General features: G+C 38.1%; 1 protein-coding gene across 3 annotated transcripts in view; it reads right to left on the bottom strand.

Moving 5' to 3' along the window:
* Nucleotides 1-11,107: 11,107 nt before the first annotated feature.
* The window catches only part of LOC132833249 (la-related protein 1B-like), a 109,565-nt gene continuing 96,706 nt past the window's right edge, over nucleotides 11,108-23,966 (bottom strand). For 2 of the 3 annotated variants that reach the window (XM_060851369.1, XM_060851370.1), the window contains exons 17-20: nucleotides 20,069-20,213; nucleotides 14,423-14,532; nucleotides 14,044-14,171; nucleotides 11,108-13,075 (exon numbers count right to left, since the gene is read on the bottom strand). In XM_060851369.1, coding sequence (XP_060707352.1) covers nucleotides 12,827-13,075; nucleotides 14,044-14,171; nucleotides 14,423-14,532; nucleotides 20,069-20,213 — 632 coding nt within the window. In that variant the 3' untranslated portion in view covers nucleotides 11,108-12,826. The remainder of the gene's footprint in view (nucleotides 13,076-14,043; nucleotides 14,172-14,422; nucleotides 14,533-20,068; nucleotides 20,214-23,966) is intronic. The other variant, XM_060851372.1, reaches the window with a different exon arrangement.

The raw sequence follows: 23,966 nt of genomic DNA, 5'->3' as shown, positions 1-23,966 counted from the left end.
CTGTGAGAGAGAATTGGCTCAAGTAAACAAGTTACTGTAAATTGAACAAGAAAAAGTAGCATTGCTTTCTTCATAAAATACTGGAATTCCTTCCAAAAAGGACTGATACCTGAAAGCTGGGTTACCCTAGGAGACAGAGATTTTCAGGCAGCAACAGGCAATCATTTATGAGGAGGGGACAGGATTTAAAACAAAAATCCCTGGAACAGGTAGATTTGGACACAGATTACCAGATTGAAATATAATTAACGGTAGACACTAGGAGAATATGTAACAAGTATATGGTGAGGTCTATCTGCATGAATGTTAGAAGATAGGATTGCAAAAAAAATTACTGTAAAGTTAATTTGTAACACTCAAAACTATTTAAAAATCAAAATAGATTGCTCTATTTTGTTTATTTTTCTCCTATATGTCATATTTTGTAAAGGGATTTGAGATGTCTCACTCAATTTTAATCATAAATCTCACTCCTAACAATTCCCTTATGTTAATGTCTCCATTATTGGAGCTGAGAGTTGAGAAAACCTGTCCCTCACTTTTATTATTGAACAACCTGCAGTTATAGAACACCTTTAAAATATTCCATGGTATTTCACAGGGATTAAACAGATATCAGTACCCCATATATGACAGTGTAGCCTGCTTTCTGATTGCTGCAAGGCCAAGATATTCTAAGAACTTAACCCAACCATTCTATGAACTCATAGTCAAGGCTGCCTTTGGTTTTCCTTGTCTTTATGTAGATTTAAATCCCCCACGATTGTGGCCTGCTTTTCTCAACTTACGATTGAATGAAACACAAAGGAAGAAACAATCATGTGCTTAATGTTGCCCCTTTGTACAGACGGTTCCTCCAAGTCAGTTTCTTCCAAGTGAGGGTATTCTAAATGTTGACATCTATGTTGAACTTCTGGAGGGGAGCCTTCAGAGAGTCTTTGAAATTCCCAAGGCCTTTGTCCTCATCCTGTTTTAAATGCCTTCCTCAAACTGAATGATGATGATTTACTTTGGCAGTCAGCACTAGGGCACACTTAGCATGTGGCCAACTCAACAGAGTTGGTTTTGGATTATCATAACTTTCATATTGGTGCTATTGACCCCTGATATTAGTCTGCCTGTTCTCCCAGCTGATAGAGAATCTCTCTCAAATAGCTTTGATGGTATCTCTCCAGGCCTTGATATGGCTGCATATATAGTTTCAGAGTTACATTGAAAAGTTGTAAGGATCATGATATCGGTACAGATGTTACAGCTGTTGAAAACTCTCATCCTTGGATGTTGCTTGCAGAGTGGATGCATTAACATGAGCCTCAGATGAGAATTGGTATCCCAGGAAGAGGAAATGTTCCTGGTTTTTGGAGGATTTCTCTGTTAATATTAACAGAGGGATAGACTGTAAATTTCCATGGGCAGGTTGGTAAAGAACCAGAGTCTCAAGGTTGAAGCCAAGGTCAATTCTTTGGAATGCTTCTGTGAAGGCATTAAGTAGCTTTAAGATTCTCTTCAAAAATGTTCAGCAAGAATGTCAATGTCATTTTCTCCTGGATTTCAACCGATTGACGTTAAAAAGTTAACTAAGTTAAAAAGCAGAAACTCAACGATTATAATCTTTGGACTATTACCTGAGCCATATGCAAACTTGTATAGGGCAAATGAATATGGGGCTGAAAGGCTGACATGGAATGAGGTGGCTTCAATTTAAGAGGGCATTAGCACCATTACAGGCAAAAATAGGATCTGCACTGATAGGTTGATCTGCACCTGAACTATGCTGGGGCTAGTGTTCTAATGAGCTACATAGATGTTTAAAGCCCTTGGGACTTTCCTTAAATGGTCAGGATGAGGGATCAAAAATGGTAAGGTTGGTCAGTTCAAAATTAGAGATGGGAAAAAAAAAGGTGTTAATATAGGAAATTATAACCTTAATAAGAGAAAGGGTATATACAAAGTCGATAAAATAAGGCTGCAGGGTACAAAAAGAATAACAGGATAATGCTAAGGACTCAGCATCCGCACACAGCATTCACAACAAATACACTTGAGTGTAAATAGAAATAAATATGTAAGGAAAGGAAAGGAAAATAGGAAAAAGCAGATTTGTGGCTCCACGAATTATTATTATAATTAGTACAAAAGACCAAAGCTCAGAAAACCAGGTGTGGAAACAGTTTTGCTAGAGATATGATAAAGCCAAGCAGTAATGTGGGGAAGTGATGCACAATAAGCACATGAGCGAATGGAACACAAAGGAAAAAACAATTGTAAGTTGAGAAAAGCAGGCCACAATCGTGGGAGATTTAAATCTACGTAAAGATGAGGAAAACCAGAGGCAGCCTTGACAATGAGTTCATAACCCAACCATTCTAAGTTCTTAGAATATCTTGGCCTTGAAGCAATCAGAAAGCAGGCTACACTGTCATATATGTGGTACTGATATCTGTTTAATTTCATTGTGAAGGCACTCCTAGCTAACAGGGACAATAGTATGATTGAATTTTACATTCAATTGGAGGGAGACAGGGGTATAGGTCTACAATTATTCTACAAAACATAAATAAACAACGTGAAAGCATGAAAACTGAACTCGCAAAACTGATTTGGCAAATTAAATTGGAAGGACAGGCCAACAGACATGCAGTGGCAGACATTTAATGGAACACTCCACAATACGCAGGATACATTCCAAAGAAAAATTCCAAACAGACCCATTAGCCACAATTCCCTAAAAAGGCTAAAAACATGGTTATCACACTTAAAGAAAATATATATAACTGAATGTTATGAAAATTGTACTGACTACAAATAAAAGTGAATAAATTAACACTCACTCCTTCCTTTATTCAGAAGCAGGTATAAATCAGGAAATAGCAAATAGTGAGGACTGCAGATGCTGAAGAAGCAGAGTTGAAGTGTGGTGCCGGAAAAAACTTTGCAGGTCAGGCAGCATCTGAGGAGCAGGCAAGTTGATGTTTCGGGCAGGACCCTTCATCAGGAAATGGCAGGGATGAAGGGGCTTGAGAGAATCAATGCCATCAGTAAATTGTTGGGAGCAAAAACAAAAACTGCTGGAAAAGCTCAGCAGGTCTGGCAGCATCTATGGAGAGAAATCAGAGTTCACGTCTCAAGTCCAGTGACACTTCCTCAGAACTGGAATAGATGCTAGACCGGAAACACTAACTCAGATTTCAGTCCTCAGATGCTACCAGACCTGATGAGCCTTTCCAGCAATTTTTCTTTGTTTCTGATATCCAGCATCCACAATTCTTTTGGCTTTTAAATTGTTGGGAGCTACAGACTGACAAGTACTTAGGGGATCCTGATGGCTTTCACTCGAGTCTCAAGAAAGATAGTTGATGTATTGGTTTTAATTTTCTAAAGCTCTCTACATTTAAGAAAGGTCTCATTAGGGTGGAGAACAGCTTATGTAACTCATTTACAAAAGGCGTCAGGAAGCATGAAAATACAGGCCAGTTATCATAACACCTGCCATAAGAAAGGTGCTGGAATAAATTATAGCAGGGCAATGGATAAGTTGAAGATAAAAATGCAATGTCAACATTGTTTTGTGAAAGGAAAATCATGTTTACCCAATCTGCTAGAGTTCTTTGAGGAAGTACTATGTGCTTTGGATAAAGAGGAACTAGTGGATGTATTAAATATCTCTTAGAAATCAAAGTGCCACAAAGGTTATGGGAAATAAAACTAATGATATAAAGGGATAATTACCAACATGGATAGAAGATCAGTTGCTCAGAAGCAGCAAAGAGCAGGCAGGCAAAAATGGGTCTTGTTACATCTTGTCAATCTGAAAGTGGTATGGCATAGGGATCTGAGCTTGGACCTCAGCTATTAATAACCTGAAGGGACAGGAATTACGACTGCTACATTTGCAGATGGCACAAACATAGGTAGAAGAATAAGTTGTGACAGGGAGAAAATTAAACTATAAAGAGGACAAAGGAAGTTACATAAAGATATAAACTGAGTGGAGAAATCTGTCAAATAGACTATATTGTGAAAAAAATGAGGACTTGCCCATTTTGGCAACAGGAGGAAAATAGAAGCATGCTAGCTAAGTAGAGAGAGATTGCTGATGCAGTTTTCCTCTTGCAGGACGTTCAAATGACTAGTATGCAGATACTGCCTGTATTTAAGAAAGCTAATAGATCATCATTTATTGCAAGGGAAATTATTACAGAAGTTGGAAAGTCATGCTTATACAAGGCACTGGTGAGACCACTTCTGAAGTATTGTAAAATATTGGTCACCTTATCTAAGGAAATAAACATGTTGGAAGTTCAGAAGTTTACCAGAATAATACTTGGAATAGGCATGTTGTCTTATGAGGGAAAGTTGGACAGATTATGCTTGTATGCAGCAGAGTTTAGAGTAACTGGTAACCTGATTGAAAGATACAAGATCCTGAAAGGGTCTTGGCAAAGTAGATGCAGAGAGATGTTTTCTCTTGTGGGACTTGTAACACTAGAGGTCACCCATTTTAGACAGGGATTGATAAAACTGTTTTCCAGAAGAAGTTTTTGAGGCAGAGGTAAACATTCTTTGTAAGGTGAATGTTTTCAGGGGTAGACAGGAACTTGAATTTGTTAAGAATCAGATCAGCCACGGTCTTATGAAATGGTACAGCCAGCTTGAAGGACTGAATCACCTTCCCCCTGTTCTATGTTCATAAGTCAACAGTAACAACGGGATAGCAGCTAGGGAAGTTTGTGACAGGAGCCAAAAATTATGACTTCGTTCATCCCAACGTTTTGTCAAAGCTTATTTCTTTGACCCACTGTTGTACATAATATAGACAGTGTAAGAATCCAAAGTGGTTGAGAGGAAAACCAGTTACGATTCAGGACATTGTGGAGGAACAATATTTACTTAATAGTTAAAAATAACACCACCAGGATATGGTCCAACAGATTTATTTGGAAGTGCAAGCTTTCAGAGTGCTGCTCCTCCTCAGGTTGATAGTAGGGCAGGTTCATAGGGCACAATTTATAATGAAACAGCAAAGTGTCATCTAAGTGATTAAAGACTTAGAAGTAATCTAGGTTTATAGAGTCATAGAGATGTACAGCACAGAAAAAGACACTACGGTCCAACTTGTCCAAGCCGACCAGATACCCCAACCAATCTAGTCCCACCTGCTAGCACCCGGCCCATATCCCTCCAAACCCTTCCCATTCATATACCAATCCAAATGCCTTTCAAATGTTGCAATTGTACCAGCCTCCACAACTTCCTCGGGCAGCTCATTCTACACACACACACCAGTGAAAAGAATTGCCTCTTCGGTCTCTTATATATCTTTCCCCCCTCACCCTAAACCTATCCCCTCTAGTTCTGGACGCCCTGACCACAAGGTAAAGGCTTTGTGCATTTATCCTATCCATGCCCCTCCTTGTGTGAGTGAGTGAGTGAGTGAGAGAGTGAGTGTGAGAGAGTGAGACAAATCGAGATGGAGTAATTTAGCATAGCCAGAATAATGTTGAAATTTGAGATTTTGGTACAACCACCTTAACACTGGCAGAGTTGCAAGCCAAACGTAAAGATGCAAATTTAAATTTACAGAAAAGATAGACATGAATTTATAAACTACACTTCAATAACTTCTGAATTCAGGGGTGGGGAAGGGGGAGATGGTTGGAGATTTTCTGAAATGGGGAGAGGAAAGGAAGTGCTAATTTATAAGTACATAGCAGGCAAGAATGGGTGATCTGAGATTAGTGGAAGTGAAGAGAGTTGAGACTATGGTGGACCTGAGGGGAAGTTTGACCAGATGGTTCAAAGGGAAGAAATGGCAGAAGCAGTTAACATGGCACTTTAAGGATAGTGATGATATTTGGCAAGTGGACTCTGATCAGTAAAGGGTTTGACTGAGTTTAACTGCCAAGATGAAATTCAGTTTTAAACCAGGCTGGTTGATTCTGATAGGTCAACACATTGCACTGAGAATTAACCAGAGAATAGTTGCCACTTATTGTGGAGTTGAAACTGGTGTGGTACATACACATTTTTCTTGTCTGCAAAGAACAAGGCCATGTGTATTAACATATGCAGTTTCCTGTACATGCAGGTGTGCCACAGAGAGCCCAAATGCCATTCCTAAATTGCAATTCTTCACAGCATTACTGAGCAAATGTTGTCTAATTGCAGGATGACATCTAATGAACATTGTTTTGTTCTGCCAACATGGGTTGGTGCCTTGGCAAACTGATATCAGTTAACTATGATAGTTTCTACTTCAACACCAGCACTCTCCAATCATAGTATGTTGCATCCCTATTATGTTGATATAGGTGTATATTGTCTTCATGAGTACAACACCAAAAGCTTTGGCAAAATGTGTCTTTTTCAGCAGGACTCAAACCAATGTTTGTTTCACTCTGTGGCACAACTGGTCAATGCATTCAGATGTTAACCAAAAGGTTGGAGGTTTGAGATCATTCAGGGATGGAGCGATTGCAGTTCATGTTCCATTAGCTGCCTCATGGCAGACTGATACAAAAGGTAAAGTCACACGGTATTAGGGGTGAGCTGGCAACATGGATACAGTACTGGTTTAGTCATAGGATTTAGAGGGTAGCGACAGAAGGATGCTTTTTGGAATGGAAAGCTGTGACTACTGGTGTTCCACAGGGATCATTGCTGGGACCACTGCTGTTTGTGATCTACATAAATGATTTGGAGCTTGTCTGATTAGTAAGATGATACAAAGATTGGTGGAGCTGTAAATAGCAAGGAGAATTGTCAGCAGGATATAGATGAGTTGCAGGCATGGCAGAAAAGTGACAGATTGAGTTTAATCCGGACAAATGTTCAAGGATGTTTTAGAAAGTCAAGTACAGGTGGAAGTTTACAGTGAATGGCAGAATCCTTAGGAGTATTAATAATGCAGAGAAACCTGGGTGTGCAGGTCTACAGATCACTTAAGGTAGCAGGTAGTAAAATAAAAACCTATGGCATGCTTGCCTTCATTGGAAGGGGCACTGAGTAGGATAGACAAGTTAGGTAAACAGCTTGAAAGGACTTAAGTGAGGCCACACTTGGAGTATTGCATACATTTCTGGTCAACACACAACCAGAAACATGTGAATGCTTTGTTACAGAAAAGGTTTCCCAGGACATTGCCTGGTATGGGGGGATTTTAGCTATGCAGAAAGATTGCAATGATTGAGCTTGCTTTCACTGGAACACAGGAGATTGATGGGTCCCCTGAGAGAAGTTTAAAAGATTAAAAATGGCATGGATAGAGTGGAAGATATGAAGCTTCCCCTCATCCTTCAAGGTGGAGGGGTCAATTACTACATGTGTGGTAATTGACCCCTCCACCTTGAAGGATGAGGGGACAGATTGAAAGGTGTGGGGTTAGGCAGGGTAAAAAGAGTTTAAAAGTGATGTGCAAGACATTTTTCACACAAAATGGTGGAGAGTGCATGGAACATGCTGCCAGAGGTGGTACTGAAAGCAGACACAATAGCAGCATTCAAGAAGCACCTGGACAAATACGTGAACAGGACAGGAATAGAGGGAATCAGATCCTGAAGATAATTTTACTACAGAAGGGCACAATGTGTTGCCATAGGCTTGGAGGGCCTGATGCTGTGCTGTAGGATGAGAGGGGAGAGCAAAACCACTAGTCATTTAATAACTGGGACAATGTAATAGTAAAATTTGCACCCTTTGAATTTAAGGGAGCAGAGATGGGGACTACACTAGGGGAACACAGCCACAGTGAGAAAGCAGCTGTTTCAGTAGGGCATAAGAAATCAAAGTGGAGGTGAGGTTATGGTGGGACAGATTGGTGAATGCAGAAATGTTGCCATAAATGGAGCGCTCAAGTCTAGTTATGAAATGTCATTCAGGATCAAAAAGTGATGAATTTCAGCAGCAAAGAGTACAAAGGCTAGCACCTTGCTATGATGGATGGTTGTAAAACAATTCTGTACAAAACTTTTTCCAGGTTTGCTTGGACTAGTACCCTCAAAGGATTGTGCCCCACTTTAACAATTCTGATGTCAGTCATTCTGTTCTAATAGACTTTAACTGACTGCTGAATCCCAGCCAGAGCAGGCTCTTCCCTAGTAGCACTTTGCTGCTCAAGTACAAAGAAACAGATGTATCTGGAAATGGTCAGAGGGAATTTTGAAAGAAATGAGTAACATCAAAAAGCATAAATTGATCCAAATACAAACAAAAGAAAATCAACCATGGAAGTTAATCTATAGAAGAATAACATTAAAAAAGAATTTTGCTGTCCTTCTTGGAGACAACGAGCATGGGGACAATTTCAAATTCTTTGGAAAACAAGCATTTTGAACTTTTGATTAACCATGATGTAGTTGTCCTCGACTGGTCAGTAGAGGTACATCTCTGAAGTGAATTTTGGCACTTGTGCTAGTGGAACAGGGTCAAAGATGATATGACAATGGCTATAACTGTCCAGTAGTTTCTCATGTATAGGTTTGAGTGCTTTCCCACCAAGCAATAATTGAAATCCATTCACGTATTTCTGATGGGACCCAGAACCAGTTTAGGTATGCAGTGAATGGGGCATAATTTCTTTCAAATAAATGTTCTCTGGAAGTCTAAATATCTCCTGTTCGCCATTCATGATCTGGAGGATGCTCCCCACTTAGTTTATGTAATCTATATAAAGCTCATCTTGTCCAGCCTGAAGACATGAAAAGTTTAAAAATTAATCAAACTGTGAAATTTAACTGATGCACACAAACGCTTTAGCCTGGAACTGGTAAATGTTTAAGTCTGTACAGTCATGAGAACAAGCAGCTACGATCTAGCCTGCTCAGATTATGTACTGACTTACGCATTAATCTTTACAAATTTTTGGCTACAAAAGTGAGGGCTGAAGCACGGGACTTTCGCAAGATACATGCAGAATTTTTCAGGAAGCTATTGAAAAGTCTGTTATTTTCAGATAACTACTGCAACATTTTATGGGTCCAGTGGTAATTTCTCTAGCTCTGGACCAGGAGGCCTGGGTTCAGAGTTGCCAACACTGAGTAGGTTGGTGAGAAAAACCAGCTAATTAAAAAATATAATTTTCATTAGAATTTCTGGATTTCACTACTATAATCAGGAATCTCCGTTCCACTGAAGTGATTAGTATTTTTTTTTAAAAAGTGAAAACAGAAAAATATTTGAATATGAAGCTGCTGAAAAGTGGACAGCTGATAGGGCATAAATGAAAGTGGAGTGGGGGGGGAGAGAAATGGCGGTGGCGGCAGTAAAGACGGGGAGAAGAGTGAAGTTGCATTGGAAATTAAAATTTAAAAAATTTCCAAGTACATGGAGAAGGTAGGAGTGCAAGTTCAGGGTGAGGCTGTTACCAGAAAATGGAAGGGACAGAGCATGCCAACATCACATTGTACCAAGGAATCATACAATAGTACAGAGTATTGGTAACAGGACAACTTCAAGTCTTTGTATCTGAATATGCACAGCATTAAAAATAAAAGGAGTTAACACCAATAATAAAGCAAAGTGGGCATGATGTGGTGGTGACTATGGAGACTAATCCAGAATCTATTTCAGAATAATAGACAGAAAGCAATAGGAGGTAATGTAACTTCGTTAGTAAAGGAAGACATTAATGCTGTAGTGAGAAATGATTTTGGCACTAGAGATCAAGATATAGAATCAGCCTGGATAGAAACAAAAATTTACGCGAGAAAGAAGTCCCTGCTGCCACGAATCTATAAGTTACCTAATATTTGTTTCACAGTACTGCAGAGTACAATTCAGGAAATACCAGGGGCTTCTAAGACAATAGATGTTACCAATGCAAAGTGACTTGTACAAATGGTACTAAAAATGAATCTAACCTGTGTTTTGATTTATTATAGGTCTTTTGTAATGAACAGTTTTGAAATTATGCTAGATCTGCTCATTTCAAAAATTGACAGTGATCTCTAATTATAACCAGGAAAAGATTGCAGTTGAGATTACAGACACCTTGTTCTTAAATCAGAAACCTCCAAACTGTTACAAAACAGATTTCAGGAAACTGAACCTACTGAAGTGTCCAAAATATACTCTGTCAATTCACTTTTAAGCAATTAACTGAGTAGTCTTATTTGGATTAATTTGTTCGTTTATCAGGTTTGAATTTATGGGGCTAATTTTATCTAACTTTAATGGTAAATAAATACATGTATATGGTTGCACTTAACAATAATTCAGATATATGCCAATTAATAGCAATATGGATTTAAAGGTTACCTGACCCACTTTCTCCAGTGGCAAGCGAGGGAGTACTTGTAGTCCAAAAAAAAAATCCACTGCAATCAAGTCAAAATAGAAATAACTTTTGTGCACCAGATTCAAATCTTTACAATGCTCACCTGATCCATGATTCTCAAAACACTGAAGTACACTAACAAGCGATGGAAAAATACATCGAATTCCTGTGTATAAAACTCACATGATTTGGCATGTGTACAAGTGATAATGTATTTACAGATGTACAATTTTTATACATTCAGCTCTTAGAAGTACATTTTCATAAACTTATCAAGGCACCATTAATTCAAAACTGTCAAAAGCCTCAGCAAATTATTTTTCAAACTGTACGCTTTTTCCACCATTACTCTTCCACCACTGACCTTTACATCAAAGTACCAGAAATCATAGGCATACACAATTCATATGATTCATGGAACTGAAATTCACAAAATAATCCATTACCAAGTCCTGTGTGGTAACAAAGGATGATTAACATGTAGACACAGAAGCATCCCAAAGTGTTGCTGTAAATATTTTGGATTGCACATACTGACCAGAAAAGGAAATCTATGACAAATTCAACTGACTATTCAGATCTGGTTAGGCAGCAATAAAGGTGAGGCACTTCTCCATTTAAAAAGGGAAAAAAAAAAATCAGAAACCGAAGTGCAATAAAAATCATTTTCCACACCTCCCAGTGTCTGGCTTGAGTAGCTTTGACAAATGCCTGGGAATCAATATAAACAGTGCAACCAAAAGAGAGTAACAATCTTAAACTAAATTCAGAAACATAATGCAAAGTGGTACCTGCATTTCAAAATTTTAAAACTTGGCCAACAATAATGAACAGTAACAGTTAAGTTATACCCCCTCTGCAAAATGAATTTCCAAAGAATCACAGTGCAACCAGTTAAATTTTGATTGATTTTGAATGTTTTTATATGCATTTTTATAAAAGTTGAGAAGATTGCCACAAATTACACACGCTAATGCTAGATGTGCACACTTATTTCATTAGATGAAAAAAATTAGGGTAAATATTCTAAACTGATTACTTTAAATGGTATATACAATCTTTCATCCAAGTATTTTACAGTTGCATCGTTCAGCTGGGTTTAAGCCTGGATTACACATTAAGGTAAGATATGCATGCTATTTCAGCAAAGTAAATGATGTACAGCTGCAGCTTATTTATAATGATAGTTATGTGGATTCCACACTGCTACTGTCCATTCTAGCCCTCTGATTAGCAGCAGTAAATAAATGTATACTGCCCAAACTTTCTTACATTCAAGTCTGAACAGATAGGAAGACCAATAGATTGTTTTCACTGGTTGTATTAGGATGCTAGATCTTTAAATACAATAAATGCGTCTGATTTTGAAGAATTTTCCAGTAATTTTCACAAATGTGAATAAAACCCTTCAAGATAAACCAGCAACCCACCCCTCCTGCTAAGTATAATTTAAAATAAATGACACTGTCTTAATAATTACTAAGAGCAAAACCACTTCAGCAAATGAGCACTTGTTTTTTGTAAATTTTCCACAAAAAAATTAACATTTTACAACAGTATAATGGCATTTAAAAAAATTACAAATCAATTGTAGTGCTTTACTGAAAGCACACTATAAGCATAAAATAAATGAAACAAAACCAAACCCCAGTACCTCCTGAAGTGAGAAAAATCTGTTATTTTATCTTCATCTGCATAAAAAGATGCAGTAGATAATTTAAGCAGTGCAAGATATTAGTGATTCAGAAGACCATTTTTAAAAAGCTGCACAATCTCCTTTAGTTATACTTTCATTCAAGCCCAAACCATCCAAGTCACTCTGTAACAATCTCCACTAAATTTGTCAATAACTGTGTAACCAACTGCTTTAAACCTAAAACACACTGCATCCAGGATGATTAGATTAGATTCGCTATAGTATGGAAACAGGCCTCACAACCATTTTCATCACACTGTTAATTACTGAATAATTCATTGAATTATGTCGCAACCCTGGTTATACCATCTTGGATGTAGAAGATTTTCTTTCCAGATTTTATTCTCCCTACCCAAGCAATTTCAATTGTACACTTCCCAGAAATAAATTTATGTACTCTGATATAGATATATTTATATATATATATATATATAAAATCAATAATAACAATAGGAGGAACTGGCTGCAAAAGCACTATGGTAATGGACTAAAAAATAATTTTTCTTCTTTAAGAAGTATGAGAATCCTCATTGAAATGTAAGGCATTCCAAATTCAAATGTGTAATTTTTGCATATTGTGCAGGAATGCGTTTCTGTAAACAGTAGTTCAAGGTAATCTTGAAAATCAAAATGAGGGGTGTGACAAATTGATTAGATTCTAAATTCCTCTTCTCCAAAACAGCTGGCTGAAAGCTCAAAACTTGGACTTAGTTTTTCCCACCCCAAAACTGAAAGTAATATGAATATTTTCAAGTTTTTTTTCTTTCATTGAGGCTGAGTCTAAAAAACTGGACAAGGTCCTTGAGCTGAAAATACTGATGCGATTTGTATAAGCAGGGAGATGTAATGCAGAAAGTCTATTTCTCAGGTGTTTCAGGTTCAGTGGTAGTCATGGCAGCAGTATTCTGGCTCCTATTGTCCTCCGATTTCCCAGATGATGCATCCCATTTTGAAGGGTTTGTTGAAACCTGAGACTTATTGGTGAGTAAGGGTTTAGCAGCATTTACTGGTTTACTAGAAGAGGCATTTGGTTGATGTCTTCTACGACCACTGTCGTCAGCTCCAGAAGAACGTCTCTTTCGACCAACCTCATCACCAAATGGGGGCTAATAAAAAGTAATGTTTAAGAACGTTTCAATAAAATAGAAGTCAGAAGTATAATTACATCATGCACTAGAAAGGAAAGTTCAGAACACTTGAGTAAAATACTAATCATCTTTAGATGCTGAAGCATGCAAGCAGAATATTTGCAAACACATTAATAGCTTCAAGATCGTAGCAAACCAGATTAAAATATAGGATAATTTTCTGGCTGAAGATCAGGCTTAAGAGATCAGGTAAGCAGAAACACAGTTTGCACGATTTTTCAGTTTAATTCAACAGATTTTTTTTAAAAAAAAGGTTTCAACTTCAGGCATTATAATGCTAATATTGGTCTTCATGTAGGCCTTGGGGGTGATTGAGCCAATAGTCAGTGGACTGGGACAGGGGGGTAGAAGCAGTTAATTGCTTTTGTGGAACCCAAGCAAACAATCCTGAACCTCAAACACTCCACATTAAGTGAAATACTTTCACAATAAAATTACCTATATATGGCAGGTCCTTGTAGATTACACTGCATGCAGGTTGGCTACATTCAGGCCAAAGCAATTTTGTCAAGGCAACAGGTGTTACACCCTGTATTTGCACATGCACAAGAGACAATGCCCTTTCCAAATATGAACCATGGACAACCTCTGACACCAAAACAAAATGGTGCTAGGTACAAATCCTGATTCATAATGTGCACATATTAAATACATAGGCGCCATGGGCCAAGATGCAAAGTATTTCTAAATTTAGCCTTGACAATAGGAGGAATGGAAGATGATTGTGACCAAAGCAAGCATACATTTCCACAAAACCAATCTTCCTAGGTGACTCAATTCTATGGTGACAATTATCATTTATATAATCATGCTTAGTGATAAACAAATGAGCTAATTATAATCACTAAGAAATTGTTCAAAATGTTTCAAGTAACAAAGCAATCACCTTCTATAACTAATGAAAAACAAATGCTAAATATACTCACATCAACTCTGAAGTCTTCAAGTCGCTTGAACTTACTAAGGTATTGTTGCAGTTTGGGATCAATTGGTAAATTCTTTGTTTGAGTATATTTGAGAAAAGCCCAGAATTTTTCCAATCCATAGAGTTGGCCTGAAAGCGAAGCACTCAAAAGTCAGTATGTAGATCGAAAGTGATTCGGTTGTAGTACAAGACTATTGAAATTTCTTCACAGGAACTGAATGCTGAATAATTTTCATGTTATCAATAAATCTTTTATTCTTACCATACGTATTTGTGAAATGCTTTCGAAAAGTAATGAATTTCTGCTGTAATGTAACCACAAGACTATGTGCAGAAAGCTAGGTGTTAGCGGGTATTTATTATTTTGGACTGACAGTTACCTGCTTCATAGTCTTTTACAGTTTCTTCTTGGAAATCTTTGAATATGTCATGTCGAAATCTTCTTTCTAGTCCATAACTGTAAAATCTAAACAGACACTCCAATCCATACCTGTAAAAATTAAACAAAGTGGAATGATAAAAGGAAACAAGTCAAATATTCTAAACTTAACACAATAAAAAAACTCGACTCACGGTACAGCACCACTGCTTCAAATGTTGTTGCATTCATTCCGACAGTAATTATTAAAAATCTTAAACTTGTATGAACCAAATAAGTGAATAATACAAGTTAGCTTACATTTTATCTAGTGGGAAGGGTTTGGAGGGAAATTGGAGGTGGGACTACATTGGGTTGGAATATCTGGTCGGCATGGACAGGTTGGACCGAAGGGTCTGTTTCCATGCTGTACATCTCTATGACTCTATGACTAAGGGGAGTAGAGATAACCCTGGTAACTATTGACTTATGAGCCTTACTTCAGGTGTGGATAAATTATTGGAATAGGTTATAAGAAATGTGATTTATCATCTAGAGAGGAATAAGTTGATTAGGGATAGTCAACACGGTTTTGTTTAGGGTAGGTTGAGCCTCACGAACCTTGAATTCTTTGAAAAGGTGACCAAACAGGTGGATGAGGGTAAGATGGTTCATGTGGTGTATACGGACTTCAGCAAGGCGTTTGATAAGGATCATCACGGTAGGCTATTGCATAAAATACGGAGACATGAGACAGAGGGTGATTTAGTAGTTTGGATCAAACATTGGCTGGCTGATAGAAGACAGAGTGGTGGTTGATGGGAAATATTAATCCTGGAGTTCGGTTACTCGTGGGGTACCGCAAGGATCTGTTTTGGATCCATTGCTGTTTGTCATTTATATAAATGACCTGGATAAGGGTGTAGAAGTATGGGTGAGTAAGTTTGCGGATGACACTAAGGTCGGTGGAGTTGTGGATAATGATTAAGGATGTTGTAGGTTACAGAGAGACATAGATAAAGTGCAGAGCTGGGCTGAGAGGTGGCAAATGGAGTTTAATGTGGATAAGTGTGAGGTGATTCAATTTGGAATGAGCAACAAGAATGCAGAGCACAGGGGTAATGTTAAGATCCTTCGTAGTGTAAATGAGCAGAGAGATTGCTGTGCCCAGGTACGTAGATCCTTGAAAGTTTGTTTGTTTGATAGGATTGTTAAGGCGGCATACGCTGAGTTGGCTTTTATTTGTAGAGGGATTGAGTTTCAGAACTAGGAGATCATGCTGCAGCTGTACAAAAGATTGGCGCGGCCACGTCTGGAGTTTTGCACACAGTTCTGGTCACACCATTATAGGAAGGATGTGGAAACTTTGGAAAAGGTTCAGAGGAGATTTACTAGGATGTCACCTGGTATGGAGGGAAGGTCTTAGGAGGAAAGGCTGAGGGGACTTGAGGCTGTTTTCAGTAACAAGGAGGAAGACGAGAGGCGACTTAAGCGAGACGCAAGATAATCGGAGGGTAAGATACATTGGATAGTGAGAGCCTTTTTCCTTGGATAGCAATGGCTAGCACAAAGCGACAGTTTTAAATTGAGAGGTAGTTTCTTTACTCAGTAGGAGGAGTGTGGAACACAGCCTGCAACAGTAGTAGACTTGCCAACTTTAAGGGCGTTTAAATAGTCATCAGATAGGCATATAGATGAGAATGAAATAGTATTGGTTAGATGGGCTTCAGATTGGTTCCACAGTTCAGCGCAACATCGAGGGCCAAAGGGCCTGTACTGCGTTGTAATGTTTTATATTCTAATGTTCCATGGTAACCTCCTTCGCTATCCATGACACCTACAACTTTGGTATCACCTGCAAACTTCCATACTATACCTCGTGCGTTCCATTCAAATTGTTTATATAAATGATGAAAAGAGGTGGATCCAGCACTGATCCTTATGGTGCACCATTAGTCACAGGCCTCCAGGCCAAAAGGCAACCCTCCACCACCAACCTCTGTCTTCTACCGTCAAGCCAGTTCTGCCTCCAAATAGCTAGTTCTTCATGTATTCCATGTGGTCTAATCTTGCTAACCAGTCTACCATGGAGGAACCTTATCAAATGCCTTACTGAGGTCCATATAAAATCAGGTTCATCGCTCTGCTCTCATCAATCCTCTTTATTACTTGAGTCACAGAGATGTACAGCATGGAAACAGGCCCTTCAGTCCAACTCGTCCATGTTGACCAAATATCCTAACCTAATCTAATCCCATTTGCCAGCACTTGGCCCGTATCCTCTAAACCATTCCTAATCATATACCCATCCAGATGCCTTTTAAATATTGCAATTGTAGTACCCTCCATCACTTTCTCTGGCAGTTCATTCCATACACGCACCACTCTCTTGGCATTAAGGTTCCTTTTAAATTTTTTCCCCCTCAGACTAAACCTGCGCCCTCTAGTTCTGGATTCAGCCACCCCAGGGAAAAGACCTTGTTTACTTACCCTATCCATGCTCCTCTTGATTCTTCAAAAAAAAATCAAGTTATAGAGACTTGATTTCCCATGCACAAAGCTTGCTTGCTAACTTTGTGCTCCTTTTACAAGGCATGCCTTTTTAAAAATTCTGATTTGCTGTTTATAGAACCAAAGTGAACAGCATCTCACATTCTACTCTCCTCTCCCACATCCCATCCCCAATCATCAGCCATCTTGTTGCCAACTCACGTAATCTAGCTATTTCTTTGCAGCTGTGTCCTTCTCAGCATATATTTTCATCTAAATTTGGATAATAAACAAACTTGGACACATTACTTTTAGATTTCATTTCTTCATTCTCCATGAAAATGTCTCCTGTCCCCTGCCGCTAAAGGATGATTTATTTTAGATACACTATTCCCTAATACGCTTGGCTAATTTACTTCCATTCTTCTCCACCCATTTATCAAGTAGTTTTTAGTTTCCCTTAGGTGGCTTTAAAAACATTCCCAATTTATTTATTGCAAAAACCAAAACAACTGTCAACTTCCCTAGAAAGCCAGCTTGCTAATTCTACCCATCTGCCAGTGAAACGCATTTTGTGAAAACTTTACAGGACTTATACTCACTAAACTTTAGCAGAAGCAATAAGTGATGTCATTGAAACGAAAGATTGAGGGCCACAGCACTATAGGTGCTGAGAGAGAAAAAAGAAAGAGACAGAGAGAAAGAGAGAGCAGGATAGAGAGAAAGAGAGAAAAAACACTCGGAGTCAGGAAGCACGGTTTAGAAGTAAGAGGTCCATTTATAGAGACTAAGTGAAATATCTTTCGTGCTTTGGATTTCTCTTTCCCAGCAGGCAACGGAGGCTGGGTCATAGAATGCACTCAAGGTTCAATGGACAGATTTTTGACAGACAAGGGAGTAAAGGATTTAGGAGCAGAAAAACAACAGAGTTAAAACCACAATCAGACCAACCATAATCTTCTAATACTGTGATACGAGTCCAGTTGATACATTTATCAGATAAGTCAGATCCCAGACAGGAACCTGGCTTGAATGTCAAAAGTTGTCTCTTACAAGTATAAGGAGGCATTGCTGCAGCTTTTTCTTCAACAATAAAACAAGTTTATTAATAAAAGATACAACAAACCAAACCATCTTATAATATAATATAAATTCAAATATCTTTAAATACACTGTAAAAGTATAAACCCAATATACTCCTTTGTACTCACATCAGAGTCCCAATATCCAACACCCTGGAGTTTTAAGTCACTTGTGACTCCTCCTACAGATAGCTCCAGAAAGAAGCTGTCACACACCTGCTTAAATGTCTTCAGTTTGAAGTAACCTCTTTTTATCCCAGCTCATAGTCTAGGACTAACACCAACTTATCACTCAAAAGTCACACTATATCCTTCCCTTCTTGGGAACCCATGTCGACACAACCATCCTGTTCCATGGACTTCATAAGACTGTTCTCCAAAGGTCTCCTTCTAAGCTACAGATGTTTCCCTTAAGCTTTAAAATAAAAGGGCCAGAAGTCACTCACAAACCACAAGGCTCACTACTTACCTTGTTGGGTTGCAAAATAATCTAAAATTTAAAATAGCTGATTAGTGGTTCACAAAACTCAAGTCAGGTGTCAAAATATCTTTTTAAAAATCACCATGTCTATAAAAAGTTCAGTTAATTATTAACTTAGACACAGAAGACCCACGAATTATCAACTCAAAATACCACCCAATAGCAACCCAAACATACAAAAATTAATCCTACAATTTACATTACAAATGGATTAGGCTCAAGGGTCAAATGGCCTACATGTCTTTGTTATGTTCTTGCCGTTACAATCCTACACTTTAAAGGCAGATACACTTCTTCTGTTGTCTCCGAAGTGGTGTAAATCCTGGAATATTTCCACCTTAAAATTTCCAAATATCCTTTCACTTGAACAGCCACGGTCAGTTTCTGTACTGGCTGGTTTAAGAAAAGCCCATCCTCTAGAAAGACTCCCAACATTCCCCAGTGCTGTGCTAGTGCCCTGCTCGGGCATAACTCCCAGTTCCACAAATGTAGTTGTTTCTCATATGAATCACCACAACATTCACAGCAAGTTCTTCACAAGCCAGAAGGAGACATCTCTAACCTCAATACCAGGCAGGCAATACTTCTGAGCTGCATAGAACAGTATGCAACCCTCTAACTAAAAATGTTCCTTTAGCTGTCACATTTACTTCCTCTCAATTAAACAGTCTTCTGTGATGTGTCAATTTGCCCATTCATCCACACAGATAATAAATACCTTGTTCTTTAAATGCTTGCCAAAGGGAACTGAATCGGTGATCTCCAATTTATGCCTGACTCACATTTGTATACCTTCCTTTATAAAATTACTAACAATGTTCAACAGTGGCTCAGTGGTTAGCACTGCTGCCTCACAGTACCACGGTCCGAGGTTCGAGTCCAGCCTCGGGTGACTGTCTGTGTGGAGTTTGCACGTTCTCGCAGTGTCTGCGCGAGTTTCCTCCGGGTGCTCCGGTTTCCCCCCAGTCCAAAAATGTGTAGGTCAGGTGAACTGGCCATGCTAAATTGCCCAGAGTGTTAAGTGCATTAGTCAGAGGGAAATGGGTCTGGGTGGGTTACCCTTCGGTGAGTCGGTGTGGACTGGTTGGGCCGAAGAGCCTTTTTCCACACTGTCAGGAATCTAATCTAATCTTAACCAAAGTGACTACTTGACTTTCGCCCAGGTAATGCTTCCTCCTTTGTCCCATAACAGATTACAGCTGGAACTCAAGTTCAGCAACAATGTCTAAGTTGAGTTGCTGACATTTACCAAGTGTACAGATTCCAATTATTTTCACAAACTCCACAACCCGCACAGTCTATTTGTATTATTTAACTAGTTACTAATTTGCACTGCTTCTTCATAGTGTCTTCAGCCTAGCTTCCTCTCTAAATCTCTTCCAACCTAATCATTTTGATTGAGCTTCTGCTAACCCGCTCCAATACTGCATTAGTCACAATTTTGGTTTGCTAAACAACTGTCTTGTACCTTGGGGTGTTGTATTATCTAAATGAATATTAAAAATGTAAATTTGTTGAGAGGACAAAAATCTTTCATTTTATCTGAATTAGGAAGAATTTCCATCTTTTAATCCAGTCTTGTTCTTCATATTCAACTATTCACTGCTGATTATACCTGTAATTGTCTTTTGCATCCTCAAGGGACAGCTGTTTAAATTCTTCATACATTTTCCTGTTGAAGTGATCTCTGAGAAAAAAGGACCAGAAACGGAACAGGGTGTTCATTTCCTGGGACTGTCCAATTCCTACTCTCTTCCTCTCTGAAAAGGAAACATTATGCAATTAGATCTGTACCATTCCAAATACCTTGCGATTTTTCTGAATCATTTAAAGAGAGTGTGAAGTGCATTCAAACGTCACTTAAGAAATAGAAGTAGGAGACCATTCTGCTCATTGAGCCGCCTCAGTCATTCACCAAAATCATGGTTGATCTTCTAACTCAACACAACTTTTCTTCACTAACCCCAAATCCTTGGATATTTTTAATGTGGAAATCTACTGGTCTCAGTCTTGAGCATACACAATGAACCAAGCCTAACACTTTAGCTTTAAACTGGCTATGATGCAGCTTTGCAACTTATGATTTATATTCAGTACAAAACAACGATTACATACATCTACATTTGCGTGTTTCCTAGCTGTCTTACCTTGTTCAGTAGATAATTAATTGCTAATCAGTAGTTAGTTGGTTGCATACGTTGATGACATCTGAAGGTTGTTTAGATTGAGAACAGATGAAATAGATAATCATTATTCTGACCCATTAGGGAACATTTTTAAAGCTAGACAATAACATTTAACCCTCGTTGTTTGGAACTTGAAAATAACCCATTTGATATTCAGATGTCTTTTGAATCCCAGAAAAAGAGTTGTACTTTATTTTGTAATCAACATCATTTGGTCTGACAAAAGAACAGTTAGGTTCCCACATAGCATTTCACTCAGACTCAACAGCCACAAGCTTTACGCATGTCAGAAATGAAGTACTATGGAATTAACCTACTTCAGTACTCTTTCTGAATTTTTATAAATAAATTTGATTTGTTAGTGTTCACATATCCGCTCAATAGATTTCTGGGAGATAGCATAATATTCCATCTAAATTTAGAATTTTAAATTTCTGATTCATTCTCAACAGCTCTGAAATTCTTATTTCACTCACTGCTACTTTCACCACTGTAAATACATTCCTTCTGACTCTTCATAGTGCTGGTGTAAGTTATTAACATATATACATGGAAATTCATTGAGTTTCTTTTTGATTTGATAAAGTCCGGTGTACTTCAGTTTTAGTGGTTCACTACAGACCAGTAACAATACCATTACCTTGTTTTCAATGACAAATCCACTTTGCTTTACTGGTTTGTTGCACGATTATCTAGTGCTCTTTCGTCAACTCACATGCTTTGGCTAATTATTTACAGCAACTCAAAACATTTTGGAAGTTGGGTTTGAAGCTTTGGTTCAATTCTTTAAGGGGATCCTCTAACCTCATATCCCCATATTAGTTTGAAAGGGCTTAATCCTGAAAACTCATTAGGGATATCTTTAATTGCCAACTACAAGAAAATGCATTGTTTCCAATCATTACGATATTCTGAAAACAAGCTGAAGCCGTGGTCTTTAAAGTTTGATACCATCTTTCTTCGAGTGCACCTTGCAACTATGAATGAAAATAAATTGTTTATTCCTAAACTATTATTTATTTGAATATGTGATTGAAAATTCGAACTTTGATCGATTGTATTGCCTGACGTACCACAAGTATGAGAATCATTTCGGTGCAGAAGGCATCAAGTTAGTCCTATCTTCCTTGCCTTTTCCTAGTCATCTTGCACATTATTTCTATTTAAATAGTCAAATACCTTTGTGAATGTCTCAAATGAACCTGCATCTATCATACTTCCAGGCAGCATATTCCATCATTTCCTGCTTGGAAAGTTTCTTCTCCTATCACATTTACTTCTTTCACAAATTGCTTCATGAGCAGGAAAAGTTTATCCATCCCTGTTCAGATCTCTCATGACTTTTAAAATAAACTTCAACCATTACGCTTTGCTTTTCCCTCTAGGAAAATCACCCCACTTCTTCAATCTACCTCAACTAAAATGTTTATCACCCTTGAAACTATTCTTCCAAATCTCTTTTACACTTTCTCCAATAAAGTGCTTTAACAGTACCCCAACTGAGTTTTAGTGTTTTATACAGATCCAGCATAATGGTCACTCTTATACTCATGCCAGTATAATAAATCCCAGAATACAGTACGCATTAACTGCACCTGTCCTACCACCTTTAATGATTTGTCTACATATACACCTTACTCTCTCTGCTCCTGCATATCAGGGTCATCCCCCTTTACAGTGTAACTATTTTCATTTGCGACAATGCTGTCACTTCAAAGGTTATTTGGTCCTTGGGTTTTGTTTTTTAAAAAAAAAGTCACAAAGGCAGGGGTACCAAGGGGTCTAGGAACAGCCTGGTTTAACAGTGGCAGGGGAATGGCCAGTTCTCCCAGTTCAGTTTTTTTTTCTAGTTTGATTTAGCTGTGGCATTCAAATGATGCTGGAGTTCAGGATGGTTGCAAACTTCAGATGATTCCTGATTGACTTTCTCTCTGCTATCTCTTTGGATGCTGTTCCTCCTACCTTTAAGAATCTTTTTCAATTTACCTTTTTGCCAAGGGATGTGTTTCTAGGATGTTAATGGATTGTTCCTTAGTTAAGTTGCTGCATCAGGTCAATTAAATTTTCCAATAATTACATTAGTTAAAACAGGAAATCAGAATTTGGAATATAGCGTTTAAATAATTTCTGTTTTGCTTAAAGTAAAGTGGTTTGACCAGCTGCATCATACCTGGAATATCCATTTCACATCTATCTCTAAAAGAAGAAAAAGTTAGGGTCTCGGCTACGTCCTTAACATATTTTATGAACCAGGCCAGACTCCGATAACATACTCTCACAAATCACCTCTTGTTTCTCTGCATTTAACTTAATTGGCCACCCACCCATCAACTTATCAATGTCCGTTTGATATTCTATACCAAACTTATCAAGTTCACAATACTTGGAAATTGATGCCTGCACTCCAAGATATAGGTTATGAATGTAAATGAGGAACTATTTCACCACCATTTTGCTATTCTTTTTCACTCAGGAAATGTTTTTGAAACACTCATGACTCTTAAAAGACATCAATTCCCACTCTTGGTTTTAGTTAGGGATCCTTCATAATCTATTAGGACCCTGCTAAAGGTTCTTCAAAAGGTGACATCAGAATAAAGGATACAGGTTCAATTGATGGCTTGAATTTTCCACTACTTGACATATATGGCATGTCTGGAAAGTTTCATATCTATATGTAACCCTGACTAGTACAAATGTTATTCTAGTTTACCTTGCATTTTCCTAATACCCAAGTGACCTATCTTTGGAATTTGGAGAGTCACTTATAAATTTTGTTACAACATCTAGTGTGAACTACTTGCTGATATACTAACACCAATTTGGCATGAGCAGATAGTTAAGGCTATCACAGTTACTTCATTAACACTCTTGAACAGCAACTTTCAACCTAATACTGATTCTGATCCAGTTTCAGAGTAAACTGTTTGATGAAGTTCTGTCAACTCAGGATGGGTTTATTACTTCTGTGTTAGAGAAGACGGGCTAAACACAGTGAGAGGCGTAAGATTTAACACAGGCCTAAGGGGCAACTTTTTCCACATAGACAGTGGTGCATGTATGGAATGAACTGCAAAAGGAAATGAAGGAGGCTGGTACAATAACAACATTTAAAAGCATCTGGATGAATAGGAATAGGAAGAGTTTAAAAGGGATATTATGACGATGCTGCTCCTTTAACAAAGTTATGTTATCAGTGGGGTTTTCTTTCCCCAAAGGGGGGTTGTAAAAGGTAGAGGTTCAGATTTTTCTGGGATTTGGGGTCTTTGCTTACGGCAAACAAATACTGCCTATGACAACAATCAGGGAAAGGCTTTTACAATTTTT

Source organism: Hemiscyllium ocellatum, chromosome 36 (genome assembly GCF_020745735.1).
Source record: "Hemiscyllium ocellatum isolate sHemOce1 chromosome 36, sHemOce1.pat.X.cur, whole genome shotgun sequence".
Lineage (NCBI taxonomy): Eukaryota > Metazoa > Chordata > Chondrichthyes > Orectolobiformes > Hemiscylliidae > Hemiscyllium > Hemiscyllium ocellatum.
Note: the sequence above shows the minus strand (reverse complement) of the source record. Positions and strands in the feature narration are given on the sequence as shown.